Source organism: Colletotrichum acutatum (assembly GCF_030867785.1).
Source record: "Colletotrichum acutatum strain CBS 112980 chromosome Unknown BDZ83scaffold_36, whole genome shotgun sequence".
Classification (NCBI taxonomy): domain Eukaryota; kingdom Fungi; phylum Ascomycota; class Sordariomycetes; order Glomerellales; family Glomerellaceae; genus Colletotrichum; species Colletotrichum acutatum.
In genome coordinates this window covers 199,282-215,360 of record NW_026849030.1, presented here as the reverse complement: position 1 = coordinate 215,360, position 16,079 = coordinate 199,282, and the positions used below count along the sequence as shown (strand labels likewise).

General features: G+C 54.2%; 7 protein-coding genes across 7 annotated transcripts; 4 read left to right on the top strand and 3 right to left on the bottom strand.

The window, feature by feature from the left end:
* Positions 1–1,107: 1,107 nt before the first annotated feature.
* Positions 1,108–2,173, top strand: BDZ83DRAFT_650826 (uncharacterized protein; the record flags this gene model as incomplete). The annotated part of the gene is made up of 3 exons (XM_060510404.1): positions 1,108–1,131; positions 1,192–1,407; positions 1,853–2,173. 3 exons carry the CDS (start codon positions 1,108–1,110, stop codon positions 2,171–2,173), a joined length of 561 nt encoding a protein of 186 aa, XP_060366060.1.
* Positions 2,174–2,752: 579 nt separating this feature from the next.
* On the top strand, positions 2,753–5,049 carry BDZ83DRAFT_575311 (transcription factor; the record flags this gene model as incomplete). Its single annotated transcript, XM_060504797.1, has 3 exons — positions 2,753–2,999; positions 3,170–4,938; positions 4,999–5,049. The coding sequence occupies 3 exons, from the start codon at positions 2,753–2,755 to the stop codon at positions 5,047–5,049; spliced, it is 2,067 nt and encodes a 688-aa protein (XP_060366059.1).
* A 227-nt stretch (positions 5,050–5,276) lies between these two features.
* BDZ83DRAFT_275678 (riboflavin kinase) lies at positions 5,277–6,428 on the bottom strand. Its single transcript, XM_060502094.1, has 2 exons — positions 6,205–6,428; positions 5,277–6,005 (listed from the first exon to the last, which is right to left on the bottom strand). The coding sequence occupies exons 1-2, from the start codon at positions 6,322–6,324 to the stop codon at positions 5,505–5,507; spliced, it is 621 nt and encodes a 206-aa protein (XP_060366058.1). The 5' UTR covers positions 6,325–6,428; the 3' UTR covers positions 5,277–5,504.
* A 1,163-nt stretch (positions 6,429–7,591) lies between these two features.
* Positions 7,592–8,311, bottom strand: BDZ83DRAFT_751242 (uncharacterized protein; the record flags this gene model as incomplete). Its single annotated transcript, XM_060514028.1, has 1 exon — positions 7,592–8,311. One exon carries the CDS (start codon positions 8,309–8,311, stop codon positions 7,592–7,594), a length of 720 nt encoding a protein of 239 aa, XP_060366057.1.
* Positions 8,312–10,816: 2,505 nt separating this feature from the next.
* Positions 10,817–11,504, top strand: BDZ83DRAFT_718781 (uncharacterized protein; the record flags this gene model as incomplete). The annotated part of the gene is made up of 2 exons (XM_060512111.1): positions 10,817–10,835; positions 10,903–11,504. 2 exons carry the CDS (start codon positions 10,817–10,819, stop codon positions 11,502–11,504), a joined length of 621 nt encoding a protein of 206 aa, XP_060366056.1.
* An 883-nt stretch (positions 11,505–12,387) lies between these two features.
* Positions 12,388–13,544, bottom strand: BDZ83DRAFT_275480 (uncharacterized protein). The gene is made up of 3 exons (XM_060502092.1): position 13,544; positions 13,259–13,425; positions 12,388–13,198 (listed from the first exon to the last, which is right to left on the bottom strand). The coding sequence occupies exon 3, from the start codon at positions 13,051–13,053 to the stop codon at positions 12,637–12,639; it is 417 nt and encodes a 138-aa protein (XP_060366055.1). The 5' UTR covers positions 13,054–13,198; positions 13,259–13,425; position 13,544; the 3' UTR covers positions 12,388–12,636.
* A 599-nt stretch (positions 13,545–14,143) lies between these two features.
* On the top strand, positions 14,144–14,655 carry BDZ83DRAFT_275556 (uncharacterized protein). Its single transcript, XM_060502093.1, has one exon. It carries the CDS (start codon positions 14,324–14,326, stop codon positions 14,582–14,584), a length of 261 nt encoding a protein of 86 aa, XP_060366054.1. The 5' UTR covers positions 14,144–14,323; the 3' UTR covers positions 14,585–14,655.
* The last annotated feature ends 1,424 nt before the right edge of the window (positions 14,656–16,079 follow it).

Sequence of the window (16,079 nt, the reverse complement as noted above, 5' to 3'; positions counted from 1 at the left end):
CGCATCGGTGTGGAGGACCAGCAAAGAGGCTGCGGGGCTGTGAATGGTTGACAGTGGCCGTATGCCGCCTCGCTGTCGGTATTGTTGTTGGTCGTCGGTGCCCATCTCGCCATGGTGAGCGCGTTCCTAACCCAGGCAGTCGAGCTGGGCTGCCACTCTGCATTATTGGACGACTAGTGAGCGGGAGTCGGCGCGCAGCAGATGCGGCTGTTGATCGCGTCGATCGTCATGAGGTGGACGGCAGTAACCGTCTGCAAGTGCCCAAGGTGTCGGGCTGTCATTGATGGAAAGGTCATCAGGCAGCCATAGCGAGGAGGCTGGATGGTAACGCGGCATACGGGGGCTGGCCGAGTGGCTGCCAATGACGGGCGGGAAGCCTTGCTTGATTTTGTGCTCACATGTAATGAGATACCCCGAGCGGTTGATGGGCTGCAGATGGATAGAAAGACCGGTGCTCGGCACGTCGGCTAGAACCAACGTTAGTTAATGCGATGATACCACCCTCATCCTCAGCGAGCCGTGGCACGTATAGCACTGTCCAGGGACGTGAAGCTGGGTGTAAGTCGTCACTCGGCCCTCGGCTTGGCTTGTCTTGGGACCAGGCAGACTGCGGACTGCGGATGTTGGATGTGGAGATCGTATTGGATCTCACATGCAGCATTGGGAACAGTGAGAATGCCAGATGTCCAATAAAGTGGCTTGCAGTTGCGTCGCTAACGTAATGCCGTACGACTGAACCTGGCCATGTTGGAAACGTTGAGAGTAAGGCGCAGGAGATGACAAACGGATGGTCAATGTTTCCTGGGTTCGAATTCGGTCTCATCGTGGATGATGTAAGTTGACATGATGGAAATCAAATCGTGGGTGAGGTGAGCAGAATATGGCCTGGCCAACCTGGTCCGGATCCAGCTGCGAGTATGCAAAGTGCGAGTCTGTGTCTTGAGGAGCCTTTGCTCGGATTGTGTCTGGCGCAAGTGGCATGGCAAGGCAAGTGCACAGGTGCATAATAAGGCAAGGAAGGTATTCTGCAGGAGCAGGCGGCAGGCATGTGTCCAACTTTTAAACTACCTTCCTTCCTTGAGGTATCCGCAGTACCTGCCTTACCTTATGTACGGTATTAAGTCTAAGAAAGTACAGACGAAGATGGGTTGTTTTCGTTTCTGTTCGGAACTACCGTACCGCCTTCCACAGTCCACAACGGTAACTGTGAGTCCGACTGTCCGTCACCTTAGTTTGGATGGATGCGACGGGAAGGAGAGAACCTACACCAACAGGAGACTCGAGGACCTGGATGACTGTGCAGCCGTGGCAGCGTCCCGTCGTGGGCAGGACAGACCTGTGCATTGTATTGTATACATCTTCAACATCCCACTTCGTGTGGTGCATCATGTAGCCAGAACTCGTGAGGTACGAATAGTGGATCCCTCGGCTAGTGTCCACAAAATACACCCACATTCCCCCTCGGCCCAACGAATGACGAGTGTGACATTTTCTCCAAGAAAACCCCGCAGCTCAGCACGCAAATCTTTGACCAACAGCAGCGAGGCTGGGGCATCCGGTTTCTCTTTGGGCCTGTTAACTGCTGTATTTTACTTACCACCTTACGGATACTGCCCGTAACTTTGGTACCTTGTCTATCCCGTCCCTCTCGTTTTCTTTACCGACCGCCGTCAGCTCTGACGACAAACCTCTCGCGTGCTCCTCTTCCACCCGACCGAGGATAAACATCACGACTCCAAAATCTGCCCCGACCTCCCGACGACGCCGCGTTCCCCTCAATTGCGCCGCTGCGCTTGCGATCGAGAACCTGCAAATGCGATCCGCCCTACCAGTGCTACTTTTTGCAAAGTAGCCCACCAAACTCCCGTACCGCGTGTCAATGCTTGCATCAGACAAGCACAGGGACTACGGCTTCCTGCATATACCATTTACTCCCTCGACCTCTAAAAACCTCCCTCACATCACCCCGGCCCAGCGCCGTCAGTCGGCTATCCGCCAAACGACCCTGTCTACCACCTTGTCCCCGCGACCTCATGTGGTCCGCGACGCGAACACCGGTCTCGAGACGACTGCGCCAACCATCGAGTCCAAGGGACCTCGTCCTGTCGTGACCAGCACGTCGCACAAGAAACGCCTCTTTCCTCTCCACCAACCCACTATTGGAGACTCCTGACTGCTGAGGATACGAACTGTGGGAGATTCAAGGCTCACCGCCTCCATTCTTTCTGCCCTGCTCTGCTTGTAAGCCGCCTGCCCCCCTGCGGCGCAAAGAGAACCAAGAGAGAGGGAGAAAACAAGGCTCTACCAGGCCTATATCGCGAGAGCGCACAGCGTCTATTTCTGGCCCTATTCTCCCATACTACGTCGTTGCGGGAAACCATTGTCCAGCTTGACTCCTATTCGCAGACTCGAACTGCCACTACGCACACGGCTCTTGGAGATAGCTAGTCACGCAGTGGTGGTGTACTTTGAGCTGTGTGTGTGGCAGCAGCCCAGCTCGTGTGTCACTCTACACCAACGCAGGAGGATTTTCCTGTTTTCTTTCCTATTATACGACGCCTATCCAGCGCGTCGCCGGGCCCGCCCACATACGTTTGAAAGTGAGCCGTGTGGTTTCGCAAACGGACCATCAGGGACATTCGTGGACCGGGGCTTGCAGTGCCGTGCCGTGCCGTCACTGCGCCAGCTCCCACGCACGCCGTTATCGCATTTCTGCCCAAGGGGAGGCTTGTATATATAAATCCACGACACCATGCCTGACGGCCAGGACGACACCGGGCCAGAGGTCTCGGATGCCATGTCAGATAATGACCACGACTACGACGACGATACACCCGTAAGAGACGACGACGACGAAAAGATGGCTGAATCTCACGACAGTGGCGCCGATACCAACGGCGAGGTCAAGAAGAAATACGATCCCAAGGATCCGTCACGACCAAGGAGGAAGAAGGCTCGCCGGGCGTGCTTCGCCTGCCAACGAGCCCATCTGACTTGTGGTAAGCTTTGCCCGATTCCTCAGGGTCCGGCTCGCGATAGTCTCTGGTCAAGTGAACACCCGTGAAGTCATGTAATGCTTTAACATAAACCCCGTGGTAACCGGGGTTTAGCTGCCTACTCCACTCACATGGCCGTCTGCGATGCAACCTTGCTGATGGGATGGCTACAGGAGATGAACGACCTTGTCAGCGATGCATCAAGCGTGGACTCGCAGAGGCTTGCCAAGACGGCGTCCGTAAGAAAGCAAAGTATCTGCATGATGCTCCGCCCGAAGCTCTCCGGCCCGTACTGGGTCCGAACTACAACCCGAACGCGGCGCCCGCCCGCCCCAACGGCCAACGGCATCACAGCGGGGCCTCGGATACGGCCTCGACAGCAGGCAGCACGTATTTCGGTCAGGGCTCAACCGCATCATTCCCCGTGTACTCGGGCCAGCAAACGCCCGTCGGCATTCCCGATGGCCTGCCGTATCAGGCGCAACCATCGCCGATATCACCGTCTTTCCCGCAGCCGAGCAACACTGCTCGATCCATTGGCGGCATGATCTCGCCGCAGGTCGCCAACGACCCCTTTAATACGTTATTCGATCCAAGCAACCCAGCAATCTTCAACTTTGATCTGGAAGGGCTCAACTTTGGCAGCCAGTATGGCGCCATGGAGTTCGGCATGCTAGGGCACATGTCATCAGGCGCAGCGGAGACCCCTCCGCGTGACGGCTCCCTGTCAGGACCAAGTGGTGAAGTCAACTTTGGATCCACAAACGTCTTTGGCAACAATGGCAATAACCAGTTTGGCCAAGTATACGATAGCGGTATGATCAACGATTTCATGGGTGTAGACCAGTCTTCCAACGGCATGTACCAACAAGGCAATCTGCAACATGGCCTTCCACATGCCTACGCCATTGCTGCTGGCCCAACAAGCCTACATAGTCCAAGCACAGACAACACCGCCAGCCCGCAACCTACTAACTTTACCTTTGAAGGATCTCCAAGTGGGAACTTTGGCGCTGTCGGAAACTCCCAGACCATAACCGCCCCGACGCGGCCCAAAGCAAAGACCGGCGCCCCTCAAAAGAGCGGCCCTCACACGCTGCTCGGCAAGAGGCAGCGCGACCCTTCGTCCATCTACGAGACCGTAAAAGAGCCGTATCCGTATCTCGCCGGCTTCCACGCTCTCATCGACTACCTGCCGAAGCGCTTCTCTGCCAACATGACGTTGCGCATCGCAAAGGCGCTTGCCAGCATTCGCCCGTCATTTATTGCCTGCACCAAGACCCTCAGTCGTCAGGATCTCATCTTCATGGAGAAGTGTTTTCAACGCACTCTATTCGAGTACGAAGAGTTCATGCACCACACCTCGGCGCCCACTATTGTCCTCCGCCGTACTGGCGAGATTGCCGCCGTCAACAAGGAGTTCATCGCTTTAACAGGCTGGACCAAAGATGTTCTCCTCGGGAACGACCCCAACTTGAACGTCAACACCGGCGGTACCGGGTCGACAACCAACAGCGGCCGTAATACTGGCCGTGCGGGCTTCTCAACGCCAAAGGCACCCGCCGCAACGCTTGCCGATCAGATCAAGAACGAGAGCGGACCACGGAAACAGCCCGTCTTCATTGCCGAGATCCTCGACGATGACAGCGTGGTTGAGTTTTACGACGACTTTTCGCATCTTGCCTTTGGCGACAGCCGAGGCAGCGTCAACCGCACGTGTCGGATCCTGAAGTACCGCACGAAAGAGCAGACGGAGAGCGCGGCGTCGTCGGACATGACGCCGCAGCAGGACCCACGCAAGAGCATACTCAGCAACCGCGTTACCCGAATCGATGGCGAGCACGGCATCTCAAAGATTGAGAAGGACGGCAAAGTGGACTGCAGGTATTGCTGGATGATTAAACGAGACGTATTCGATATCCCCATGTTGATTGTTATGAACGTGGGTACACCCCCTCAAAGAAAGCAGTTGAGGAGAATCCATCATGCTGACATGCCGCAGTTTCTTCCATGCTATTCCCAGAACAAGGAAACTCATGGACTGGCTGTGTGAGGTGAGGTATTTTTTTTTTTAAAAAAGGGGCGATCAGAGCACACATGAGGGGGGGAGGAGAGGCATGGGAGGCGTTTTTCACTTTGATTCAAAGGTTCAGTGTGTTCTCTCGTCATTTGTTTGACATTGTCCTTTCTCGTTCAAGGGAGAGGCCGGGAAAGGCGCATCTTTCGGCAGGGGATTGATCGATGGTCATATAGCTCATTGTTTCCTTTCAACACTTCACTTCAGCCAATAACCCCTCGGGGAGAGAGGGGAAATACCCAAGGACCCTATATGTTTTGGACAGACAGAACCCTTTTTTTTTTTTTGAATGAACGCATTCTTCTATATTTCTAACGCTTCGTTTGTTTTGTGTTTGTGTTACTTTTTGAAACGTGACGTTCGTGATCGTAAGAGTTGAATGAGATAAGGACGGAGTGATTATAAGAGGGACTAGTTTCTCCTTGTCAGAATCAAGCCTTGGGCAGCTCCTCAACCAACCACTTCGCATCAAGCGTCCCGTCCACCGTGCCCTTGGGCCGCAGCGCCTTGGGCGGGTGCCACGCGTCCCTGGCGAGCGAGTTCTTGGCCACCTCGCAATCGGTGTTGATGTCCGCAATCAGCGCCTCGAGGCTCTTGTAATCGAGCTCGTCGCGGACGAAGCCCAGGATCAGCAGGCGCATGTGTGCGTCGTAGAAGTCGGCGCTGAACTTGTGCAGGACGTGGACCTCGGCGGAGCGGACCGTGTTCTTGTAAAAGGGGTTGTAGCCGATGGACATGACCATGGGGTAGAGCTGGAAGTCAATGTGCGGTTGGGCGGGGCCTGAGGCGGTGCCGGCTGGGGCGGCGACGCGGTCTGGGTGCGAGGGCGGGAGGGAGAGGGAGGCCCAGCCGAAGTAGACGCCTGATTTTATGGTGTCGATCCAGGGGGTGAGGGAGGCGTCTACGGGGAGGTTTGCAGTTGGGATGCCGAGCTGTGGATGGGTGGGTCAGTTTGGGAGATGGAGGTTTGACGAGATGTTGTGTTCCGAGGGGGGGGGGGGAGGATCAGGAGTGAGGGTACCAAGGGGTATGAGGTGTGAGTTTTGGAAGTTCGGTGTGTAGATCGCGAGAAGGAGAAGAGAGACACTGTCGGTGAAAGTGTTGCCTATGAAAGAGACGTGACCGACTTACCTCCTTGGACCCCCGGCCGAAGCCAGAGATGACCTTGCCTTCCATCTTGTACGGGTACGGAGCCTCTGGGCCCGACTCCGGACCGACGATGAGGGGACGAGTTGTCTCTGTTGCCACCATCTTTGCTGTTTTTGGTTTCTTCTAGCTTGTCTCTTGACTCCCTTTTTGTACACACTGCCCTCTGAGTTGAGAGGTGATTTAGATATGTGGTTGTCGCGATGCTGATTAATCCAACACCGAGGTGAGTGGGTGAGATTCTCAACAGTAAGCTTGGTGGAGCTTGGTATCTGATAGATGTGTTAATTAAGGGAGTCAGACGGAACGAGGTAGCATAACTTACAGTTGAATGCACGGAATGTTTAGAGAAGATCTCAAGATTTTTCAAGTGTGAGAGTGAGAGATGTTTAGACAGATTGCGACATTGGGTGAGAGAGAGAGAGCTGCTTCGATGATGAGATGAAAGTGGTGGTGGGGCTGCGGGATGAAATGGAGGGGTCGTCGTTCCGGTGTGACTGATTGGAGTCGGAAGGTCCAATGCGGGCGATTCGGGCGGCTTCGATAAGGCTCTCGAGGGAGAGTGGCACAGTAAGGTAGGTGGGTGCACCTTGCACCTGCCCTGGTGCGTTATCGATTTCGCGATCGGGAGGGGTACGACGTCGCGCCGACCACCTCAGTGGAGCCTCCTTCTCCCGCCTGTTGGAGGACGATGCAGTCATCTTCTTTGCTTATTCTTGTCCAATGATTTTCACAGATTCACTTGATGCGTCCCGTGTAAGTGTAAGACGTGTGTAAGGTACCTAGGTTGACTACTTTTCCACCGTAGACTTGTGAATAAATTAGACCCAATATACAAGTAGATAGGTAGATTGATAAATAACATTCTGTTGCCTGGACGCAGAATTCTTTCGTTTATCTAAAAAAACATTTGGGTGGTTTTTTTTTCTTACACGAGGGGGGATATCAACAAATTCCAGAAAAACCAATAGGAACGACAATATCAACACAAGAAACAAGGAAAAAGACGAAGCACGATGGTGCTGACGGTCTCATCTCTCAACGTCCCACTGGCGATGGAAGGAGACAAGATTCGTGATTCCACACGAAACAAGCTTTTTTCCCACCCGAACCGTTCGTCACCCATCATCCGCGATACCCGTGACCTATGTCTCTGCGTCGCCGTAACGATAGACAAAGCTGCCATTGGGTCCCGAGCAGAGTGTAGCCCCCGGCCGGGACGCCGTGATACCACTAAAACATCCCGCGAGACGAGACAGACTGCGTAAGACCAGGAGAGAAACAACTCCGACGAGGGCGAACTTGTCCTCTTCAAGGGGGTGGGCCATGGCTCTTCGGTGTCACTGATGACACCTTCAGCTGTCCCAAGACCCTAAGACCGGGGCCAGGCGCCGTGCTTCCACTCGGTCCGCCCAAGCCTCACAATCTCGGGCGCCTCAATCACCCACAGACCGGCAGGCGCCTTGCCCTGCTCGACAAGGACGGCAGCGTGCACGGCAGCGCGGGCAATCACCTCGGCCTCCTGGCCAAATGTATCCTGCACCCCGCGGTTCAGCATGCCCAACCCGCGCACGACGGACTGGAACACGCCCTCGCCGGCGCGGCTCTCCTCGCGCGCGCCCAAGATCAGGCCCGGCTTGAGGATGATGCCGTGGTCGAACCCAGCCTCCTTGATAGCGTCCTCGACGCCGTTCTTCATCTTGCTGTAGGGCGCCTGGGCGCTCAGCGCGCCGCGGGTGCCGCCGCTGGAGATGAAGATGAAGGCCTTCGAACCGGCGGCCTTGGCGGCTTTCACGAGCTCGACGTTGAGATCGTGGTCGATCTTCCACTGGTTGGCGATGCCGCCGGCCGCGGCGCGGGTGGTGCCGAGGGCGGAGAAGACGACGGTGGGCGTGGGCTGCAGGGCGGCGAGCTTGGGAGGCCAGGCCGAGGTGTCCTGCTCGATTACGGGCTTGAGGGTCAGGCCGCCGGCTTTGGGGGGCCGGCGGGAGATTGTGTTGACGGCGGCGAAGGCTTCCGAGGTGATGAGGTTCCCGAGGATGTGGGAGCCCACGAGGCCGGTGGAGCCGATGACTGCGGCGTTGTGCGCCATTGTATTTTGTTTGTTTCTTTATTGATGTCTGGAAATTGGATCCAATAGAGTCTGAGTGTTTTGCTGTAGCTTTTTCTGGTCGCTATGGAAGAAAAGGTGAGATGATTGATACGACGAAGATGTCGGGTCCGACGGCTTGGGTATCTGGCGCAGTGGTAAACGGGTCTGGTTGTCTGTGATGCTGCAGCGGTTGGCGCTTCTTTCCTGTCTGTGGGAAAAAGAAAAAGAAGGGAAGAAATTGAGAGAGAGAGAGGCACGAGAGCAGAGTGCAGGACGTCTGTGGGATATGTTGATGCGGGCTTTATGAGAGCTTGGCTGGCGCTGGAGCTTTTTCGAACCCTAATGAAGTTTGCTTGATCTTTACAATGTCTGTGTGTACTTGGTGAGACAAGGCCGTGAGAAGGGGGGGCGTGGTGATTTAAAGACGAGGCTATTTGAGGGGGAGTGCAAGAGATTGGGCACAGAGGGATGAAGTGTGAGGCTATTGTACCCTTTGATGGTAGGTCTTGGGCAAAGAGACGGAGAGGTCAAGAGTAGACGCGTGTGCTGGTTAACGAGCTGGAGTAGAAGAGGCAGGCTGTCGAGCAATGTTCCTTGGTTATGACGACAAGTTGGCACCTGCGTTTGCGCCTGGAGACCGTTGACAACTAGGATGGTACTTGGTGGGGAGGGGGTGTTTGCGAACCACAGCGGGGGGCAGAGGGAAACCCAAAAAGAAAGAGACGATTGCGAAAAGTTGGAACGGTTTGTCTTTCAAGCTTGGACAGGGGAGGTCGGAGCGGCTTTCTACTTATCTCTTGAGCGTCTAGTTCCTCCCTCTGCGGAAAGTGCAAGTATAGAGGTTAGTTGAGATGCCCTTGGATTACAAAGATGGCTCCACTCCCTCAACGCCGTCACGGTAGTAGAAGTATGTAGGTACTGGATTGTGAGTGTAGAAGTGGAATTGACGCCGGGGAGACCGCCTCGGGATCATGACAACGGCTTCTCCACGCTCGGGGTTCCACATCAGGTTCGCAGAGTCTCGAGCTTTCGTCTCTGATTTTGGGAGAAGGAGGGGCTCACGGTTCACATTGAAGTCCGTATTGGCATGACTTGGCGGTTACTCATCTACACTTACACCGTGGAGCACAATCTCGCATTCAGGCAAAACGGTTCTTGCATGAATTTGAAGAATGCCAAAGCACATTTCACACATGACTAGCAGCTACGTACTCGGCTAGAAAGCCCTATCTACCTCAGCTTGGCTAGGTATGCTCTACGGCCCCTTCCACTCTTTCCTGGACTGAAGTCCGACGAGACGTTTTGGGTGCCAAGGAAGCGATAACGAGAACGCAAGAAAGAGAGAAAGAGAAGGACGGGGGAAGCCAAGACGGCAGAGCTCAAGCTGGAAAAAGTCCGCAAGTCATGCACAGCTCCGCCTTACACGGAGAGTTCGGTGCTGGTCCCTCGCTGAAGTGGGACTGCTTAACGCCGGTGTAGTGGATATTCTCTCCCCGTCTTGACCTAAGCTGGACGGCACCTCAAGCACCCCGTAAAGACACCATTATTTCTAAATAGTTTGACCTGTTCATGTAACATCGCAGTTGAAGACTCGCCATTTGCTCATATCCAAAATTTCAGGGGAAACGTCCAGACTCAGCCTATAGACCTACAACAAATGTCGTGTAAGTCTTACCTTTTCGGCGTTAAGCTTCACACTGGACGGACGTGGGGAACGCGGACAGTCCGCCGAATCGTAAACTCCACCGCGGAATCCGCGACCATAGAATGCGGAATTCCTCAAATTGAGATCTTTCACCAGCGAGGCCTTGGTAACGGCTTTCCCGAAACCCTGAAAATCACAACGAGGGAAAAAGCAAGATGTGATTGACTAAGAGGTAGGAGTTCCGCTGATGGGATGTTCTTGGCTTGGAACCTGCTATGGTACATTCTTCAACTGGCGAACAACCAAAAGGGACCTTTGGGATTAACCCCACGGTCAAAAACACCTAAAAGTGACCAATCAACTCAACTACATTATGGATAGAAATCTCGTTGAAAAATAGAGACAGGAATTTGCTAGAGTTGAGGAGATAATGAGGTCAGCTCGCTCAAGGTCAAGGTGAGAGGTGAAGGCGAGGCGATAGCCAGACTAACGCGGGGTGCCTGATCCCTGCAGCCGAGCTCCGCGCTAGAAGCTCTCTGAGGTGGGCTACGACTACAATCCCCCGCGGAGGCTGGAGCTCTCTGCTTTTCCCCTCACCTTTTCCAATTTCTCCCATCCACCACCCCGCGTTGACCGAGACGTGCGACACCGAACGACTGCCTAGGCCACATCATCGCGGCAGCCTCCACCCCTACACCAAGAAAACCGAGCCAACTACCTACGCCCGCGTCCTCTTACCCAACCCCGATTCTCGAATTCTCTCGGCGGACCTTATCGAAACCTCAGTTTGACCTCGTCGCTCTCCCCAATATCACCACAGAAGATCTGCCAAATCGAAGCAAGCAGAACATCCGCCCAATATGGCTACACAATACGAAGGTATGCCAACAATCTTCTTAGGCTCTCCCCAAAACTCAATCCAACAATGACTAACTCTCCCAATCAGTCGAGCACAACATCAAGCCCGGGCCCTCGACCCAAGATGGAACCCGCCGCATCGACATGTCCTCCTTCACCTCCTTCCTCTCAAACCTCACAACCGACAACCACTCTGCAACCGCCGCCGCCGCCGCTGCCGCCCACCACAACCCCCACGCGACACCAACCCCCGTAGACGCAGCAGCCCTCTACACCCTCCTCCAACAACAATTCCAAACCCTCTTCTCCACCGCGCCCAACACCCAAAACGCAGCCTTCCTCTCTTCCCTAGTCGAGGCCCTCGAATCGGACATCGTCTCCCCGCCCACCGAGATCCCGGGCGTATCCCACGAGTACCTCGACTCCCTCGACCGCGTCCCCAAGAAATCCATAAAGGAAGACGAGGCCTGCCCGATCTGCGCCGAAAAGTTCCTGGACGATAAGTACCCGCTCGTCGTCGAGCTCCCTTGCCACAGCAGCCACCGCTTCGACCTCGAGTGTGTGAGCCCCTGGCTGAGGAGTAAGGGCAGCTGCCCGATGTGCCGTAAGGATTTGACCAAGAAGAAGGAGCCCGTTGTTGTGGTGGACGATGATGAGGAGAATGATGATCCTGATGGATTGTATGCGTAAAGGCCTTTAGGTGAGAAGGGATGAGTTCTGAGAGGCACGGAATGGAGAGCATTGGAGATGGAACCGTACCAAGCATGAAAATTGGGAGACAGCAGGCGCGCGGTGGGAAGGGGAGTAGGGGATATCTCGAATTCGAATGGGAGTGGTTTGGCGTTGAGGCTGCATTTGATATCCCCCATGCATATTACGACGACTCGAGAAAGAGAAGGAGAAAGAGACTGGAGATGAAAGAAAAAATTCAAAAACAACAATAGGACGACCGATCGAGGAATCGAACTTGGATCCCGAAATAGACAGGAGACTTCACTGCCTAACTGGGGCCTCTGCAGCCCGGTTAGCCCCACGACCATACGGCCCAGGCACTTATTGTTAACGAGTCGTGATGATCCATCGGCTATAGAGCCTCGCCAGGCTGTCTGGCGAGTATTCTGGGGCGGGTAAGGTGGTGAATATCTGATCCGTCCTAGAATACACATACACTAGTATCGCCTACAATCTCCGTATCTTACATGTGGTACACGAGATATCGAGGTCTAGGAAGCGAATACGCACGGAACATACTGGAACTACCTGGATAGTTGATATATACACATCTGCCCTGGCTTGAGCCAACAGGCCTTATCAGAAGTCTTGTGCCTTCCCATCCTAACAACAAATATCGGGCCTTGGTGACCGAGGGGTTCGAAAGCCGTGAAGTGCTGACTAGTGCGTGATGCTCCGTACTCTTCAGGACTCCTGCGTTCGAACCTCGGTCGGCTCCTGTTGTTTTGCTGGTTTTTATCTTTTGTTGTCTTCTGGTTTGCGTCTTGTCTGCAGGCAAGCACCGTTTTCTATAGACTAGCACCGTGATAGCCCAGCACCAGAAAGATGTCGGATCACTCAGAGCCTGCCTCTCGTACTTGCTCAATGGTCATGTAAATTAAAGCCGAGACAGGAACGATATCTCTCCCGGTCCTGATGCTGATGATACTAGTATATTCCATGCTATGCCATGCCATACATACCCCTCGACCTTCGCCTCCCGCCCAGCCCTAGCTTCCTTTCTTCCGGCCATGCATCTCCCAAACCCATTCATCAACCTCTCATCACGACCGACCCACCATCTATCTGAACTTCACGAGACCATAACATCTCACGCCTTCCCAGCCTTTGGCGCACTTCCAGCACCACTGCTCCCCTCACCGCCCCCTTCCTTTCGTCCAGCACCCTTTCCCCCGGGGTTATCCCCCTGCGGCTTCGACGCGGCCTGGTTCGCGCCAGAAACATCAAGCGTGCCGCTGTCCTCGCTCTTCTCGCCCTTGGGCCGCGTCGTCGACGGGTCAAACGCCTCCTTCTCGTGCGCCACCTCCGTGTCGCGGCCCGTCTTGGTCCCCTCGTTGGAGGCCGGGTTCAGGGACTCGCGGTCCTGGGTGTCCTTGTACGCGAACTTCGTCGTCGAGGATGCCGTGAATGGCCTCGTCACGGTTGCGGCCGTGGGGAGCGAGGCACGGAATGGCATGTGGGCTGTTGCGCGGAGGTTGAGGGAGCGGAGGAGAGCTTGGGAGGCCATGGTTGTGGTTTGTCGTTATGGTTTGTCGGTTGTGGGTATGGAGCGAAGAAGGACGTTGTGAAATAGATGGTAGAAGCTGCGTCTTTCTTGGCGTGGTAACTATAATGTCAATTGAAGAAAGGAAGTTCCAAATAATATTGATATCCTGCGTAGAGGTTAGAACAGGGACTACAATCACGACATGGGACTGTGAGGGAGGAGCTACCTTAGCTACGTCGAGATGCTCTCATTCGGAGCCATGACGTCATCCATACGTTTAGCCAGACCAGACATGTGCGACTTTGGCCACTTGCGGCTTACCCCGGATTCTCATCAAATCAATAATCATTCTTATTTTCACTACCTACTTGCAAATCAAGCCTACATTTCGAACTGACTACAAAGTCAGCAAAGAATGACATGCGTACACCGGGCAATTGTATCAGGAGCTGGCACCAACGTAGCTCTTCTCAATGCCTCGGGATACCGTAGCTACCCGTTAGCTACTTACCTTATTCTGCTGAGCTCAACAAGATCTCTTCGTGTAACCTTTCACCAGCAGCGAATCAACCTTGAAGCGGCTCAATCGCCGACAGTCGATGCCTTGCCAAGAAGTTGAGCTTCTACGTTTGTTCAGAAAGATCCAGAGTCTTGCGCCGTCTAGCGTTTACGGCCGAGTTGACCAGTTGGCGGTCTCTGGAGAGCGCCGCATTCGGACTTGGTCTTGACGCCACACACTGAATGGAAGGCTTGGCTTTATCGAATTATTTCGATCTCGGTCCAATCCGGTAGAAATTAGCAATTCGCGTGTTCGCCCACGGGTAACAGAGAAGGCCCAGGCGGTTGGTGATTGGCCTCATGGTCGCAAAGAGGACTTGCGCCATGTCTACATGCCCATCGAGACGGCCTAATCGATATAGTACAATGCCCATCCTCCTCTTCAATCTTCCTCAACGGTGGTGTTAGCCGATGCTCTTTCTTGCGGGCTGTTGACGTTTGGAATCGCTGGAGATCGCATCATGTCCAACGAGAGCGACTAAGCCGTCGAGAGTGGCTGATCTAGGAGCCCAAACGCCCTGTTGCGATGTTGTCGTTGCTCTGCAGGTTCTTAGTAAAGGCATGGCTGCCACTCCATGTGTCTGAAGGCTGTAGATCTCAGCCGAAGCGATGCTTGATCCCATTAGTGCTTGATTCGCTGAATGCCTCGGGTGGCGCGGGATGGCTGTGTCATGAGTCCGAAGGCAGTCGGCCAAACGGACTTACATCCTTTCAGAGATGAACGTTACCATCTATGCAAATTCCGACACTTGGCTTTCGGGGTGCCCATTGCTTTGAGTCCATATCTCTTACAATGACCAAGCCACGATCGTTCGCGCCTCCTCCAGGAACGATCTTGAAGGTGTCCATCAGCCGGCCCATTCACGGCAATATTCCTTATATTTCTCGCGAGATTGTGGTACTCGACGATAATAGTCCAAACGCCCGGATGTATGATCCCAGCTCAATAGAAAAAGGAGGCGGCACAGCGCCGATGATGGCGCGTGCAGAATGAGGTTGCAGACAATGTTGATTGTAGACCATTTTCAGGTCAAGCGCAACGCTGGTTGACACTACCTTATGGCACACCATATGCGGACTGAAATGAGACCCGTGTTTGGGATCCTGCTGGCCAATTCATCCAAAATCTGTCCGTATCATCGCGGTATTTGCCGTACGTAGGATGGCCACTTACTTGTGATGATCGTTTGTTCTTCTGCAGCCTCGTCGTCCGGATAGTCCTGGAGTATGCAATGCCGCCCGCCCCCCTGGCGCGGAGTGCCTGGCGGCCTTGTGTCTCCCTGCTGACCGGCGAGAGCCGAGATTGTATGCATTGTCAAATTCAGGGCCATGCAGCAAGTTGACATGGTTTCCACGCTAGCCAGGCGAGCTCGAGGCCAGTTTTCAAACGGAGAAATTTCAAACAAGCATTTTAGACAGCAGTCTGACTCTTTTGTTGGAATGGAAACAGGGGATCGAGCGTGGCACTCTGCTTCTCGACACGCGACTTGTAAAGAAGGTTGATCGGCCGTATGCATGGCCAAATCCTATTCAACCGTCATGCCCCATTTCGTGAGATTCATTATTGCGTCCGCAGGAGCTGGCCATCCGATGTGTGCGCGCAGCTGTTCTGGCTTGCCGCAATATCTAACGCAACGTCGAGGGTCGCGCTGCGGACACGGGTCTGGTTGCTTTCACATGATTTCTCGTGTGCCATCAAGCCTTCCAAGTATCAGTAATAGCGCCCCGTTTCAAAAATGGAAGGTGGGCAAGCTTAAATATATTGAATACGGGGTTAGTTTAAAATGAGGCTCCTGGCAGACGCGTCGAGATGTCAAAAATTCGATATGACCAATGCGTGCGGCCTGTCATGGAATTCGCGGGGCGCCGTTGGCCCCTGCTTATGGGGCCTGCCAGACTAGGCGAAGGGGGCCGACTTTCGCGGCAGTATTGTTTTGGGTTTGAATGTGATCTGCGGGATCAGCAGCGTTAAGAACCGAAGCCTGCAAAGAAAAGTCCACCACGACGTTATTGCCGGCGGAAAGTCCTCAGGTGAGCCGCGACGGCAGAAGGTCTGCCTGGCTGCCAGCGTGTCATCAGCTGTCAAATGTCGAATAAGGGGGAGTCTAGGGGATCGCGTTGCGTGTTTGACACGGAGATGACCGGTGATGGATGTTCGCAGATAGGCTCCTCCAGTTGGAACTTCTGAAACGGAACCTGCAGATGTTGGGATGATCTTTGTCGTCGGCATTGCGCATACTGCGAAAACTGTGCCTTCTATGCCTTCCGCTGCTACCGGATGTTTGTTTGTGGCATCTTTGTCATTCGGGACTGCGTATATTCGAGATTTGAATCAACAAGGACTTGTCTCTTTCGGGTTACGGCTGTTGCAAAGGGGTGGTTTTCTCTCTCCTTATTTTGGATATTTCGACATGTGCATGTTTGACATGCATGACGGGGCGTGGCGTTGCACGGAAAGGCTGTCTTGTTTGGTCTTTTGCTCCGACAGC

What these genes read in the sequence shown, in the direction of transcription:
- BDZ83DRAFT_275678 (XM_060502094.1), bottom strand. Translation starts at nt 6,324, where the DNA reads ATGGTGGCAACAGAGACAACTCGTCCCCTCATCGTCGGTCCGGAGTCG. An exon ending in TCGGCCGGGGGTCCAAGGAG is followed by an intron (nt 6,006 to 6,204) that starts GTAAGTCGGTCA and finishes ACCCATCCACAG; the next exon opens with CTCGGCATCCCAACTGCAAA.
- BDZ83DRAFT_275480 (XM_060502092.1), bottom strand. Translation starts at nt 13,053, where the DNA reads ATGGCCTCCCAAGCTCTCCTCCGCTCCCTCAACCTCCGCGCAACAGCC.
- BDZ83DRAFT_275556 (XM_060502093.1), top strand. Translation starts at nt 14,324, where the DNA reads ATGCAAATTCCGACACTTGGCTTTCGGGGTGCCCATTGCTTTGAGTCC.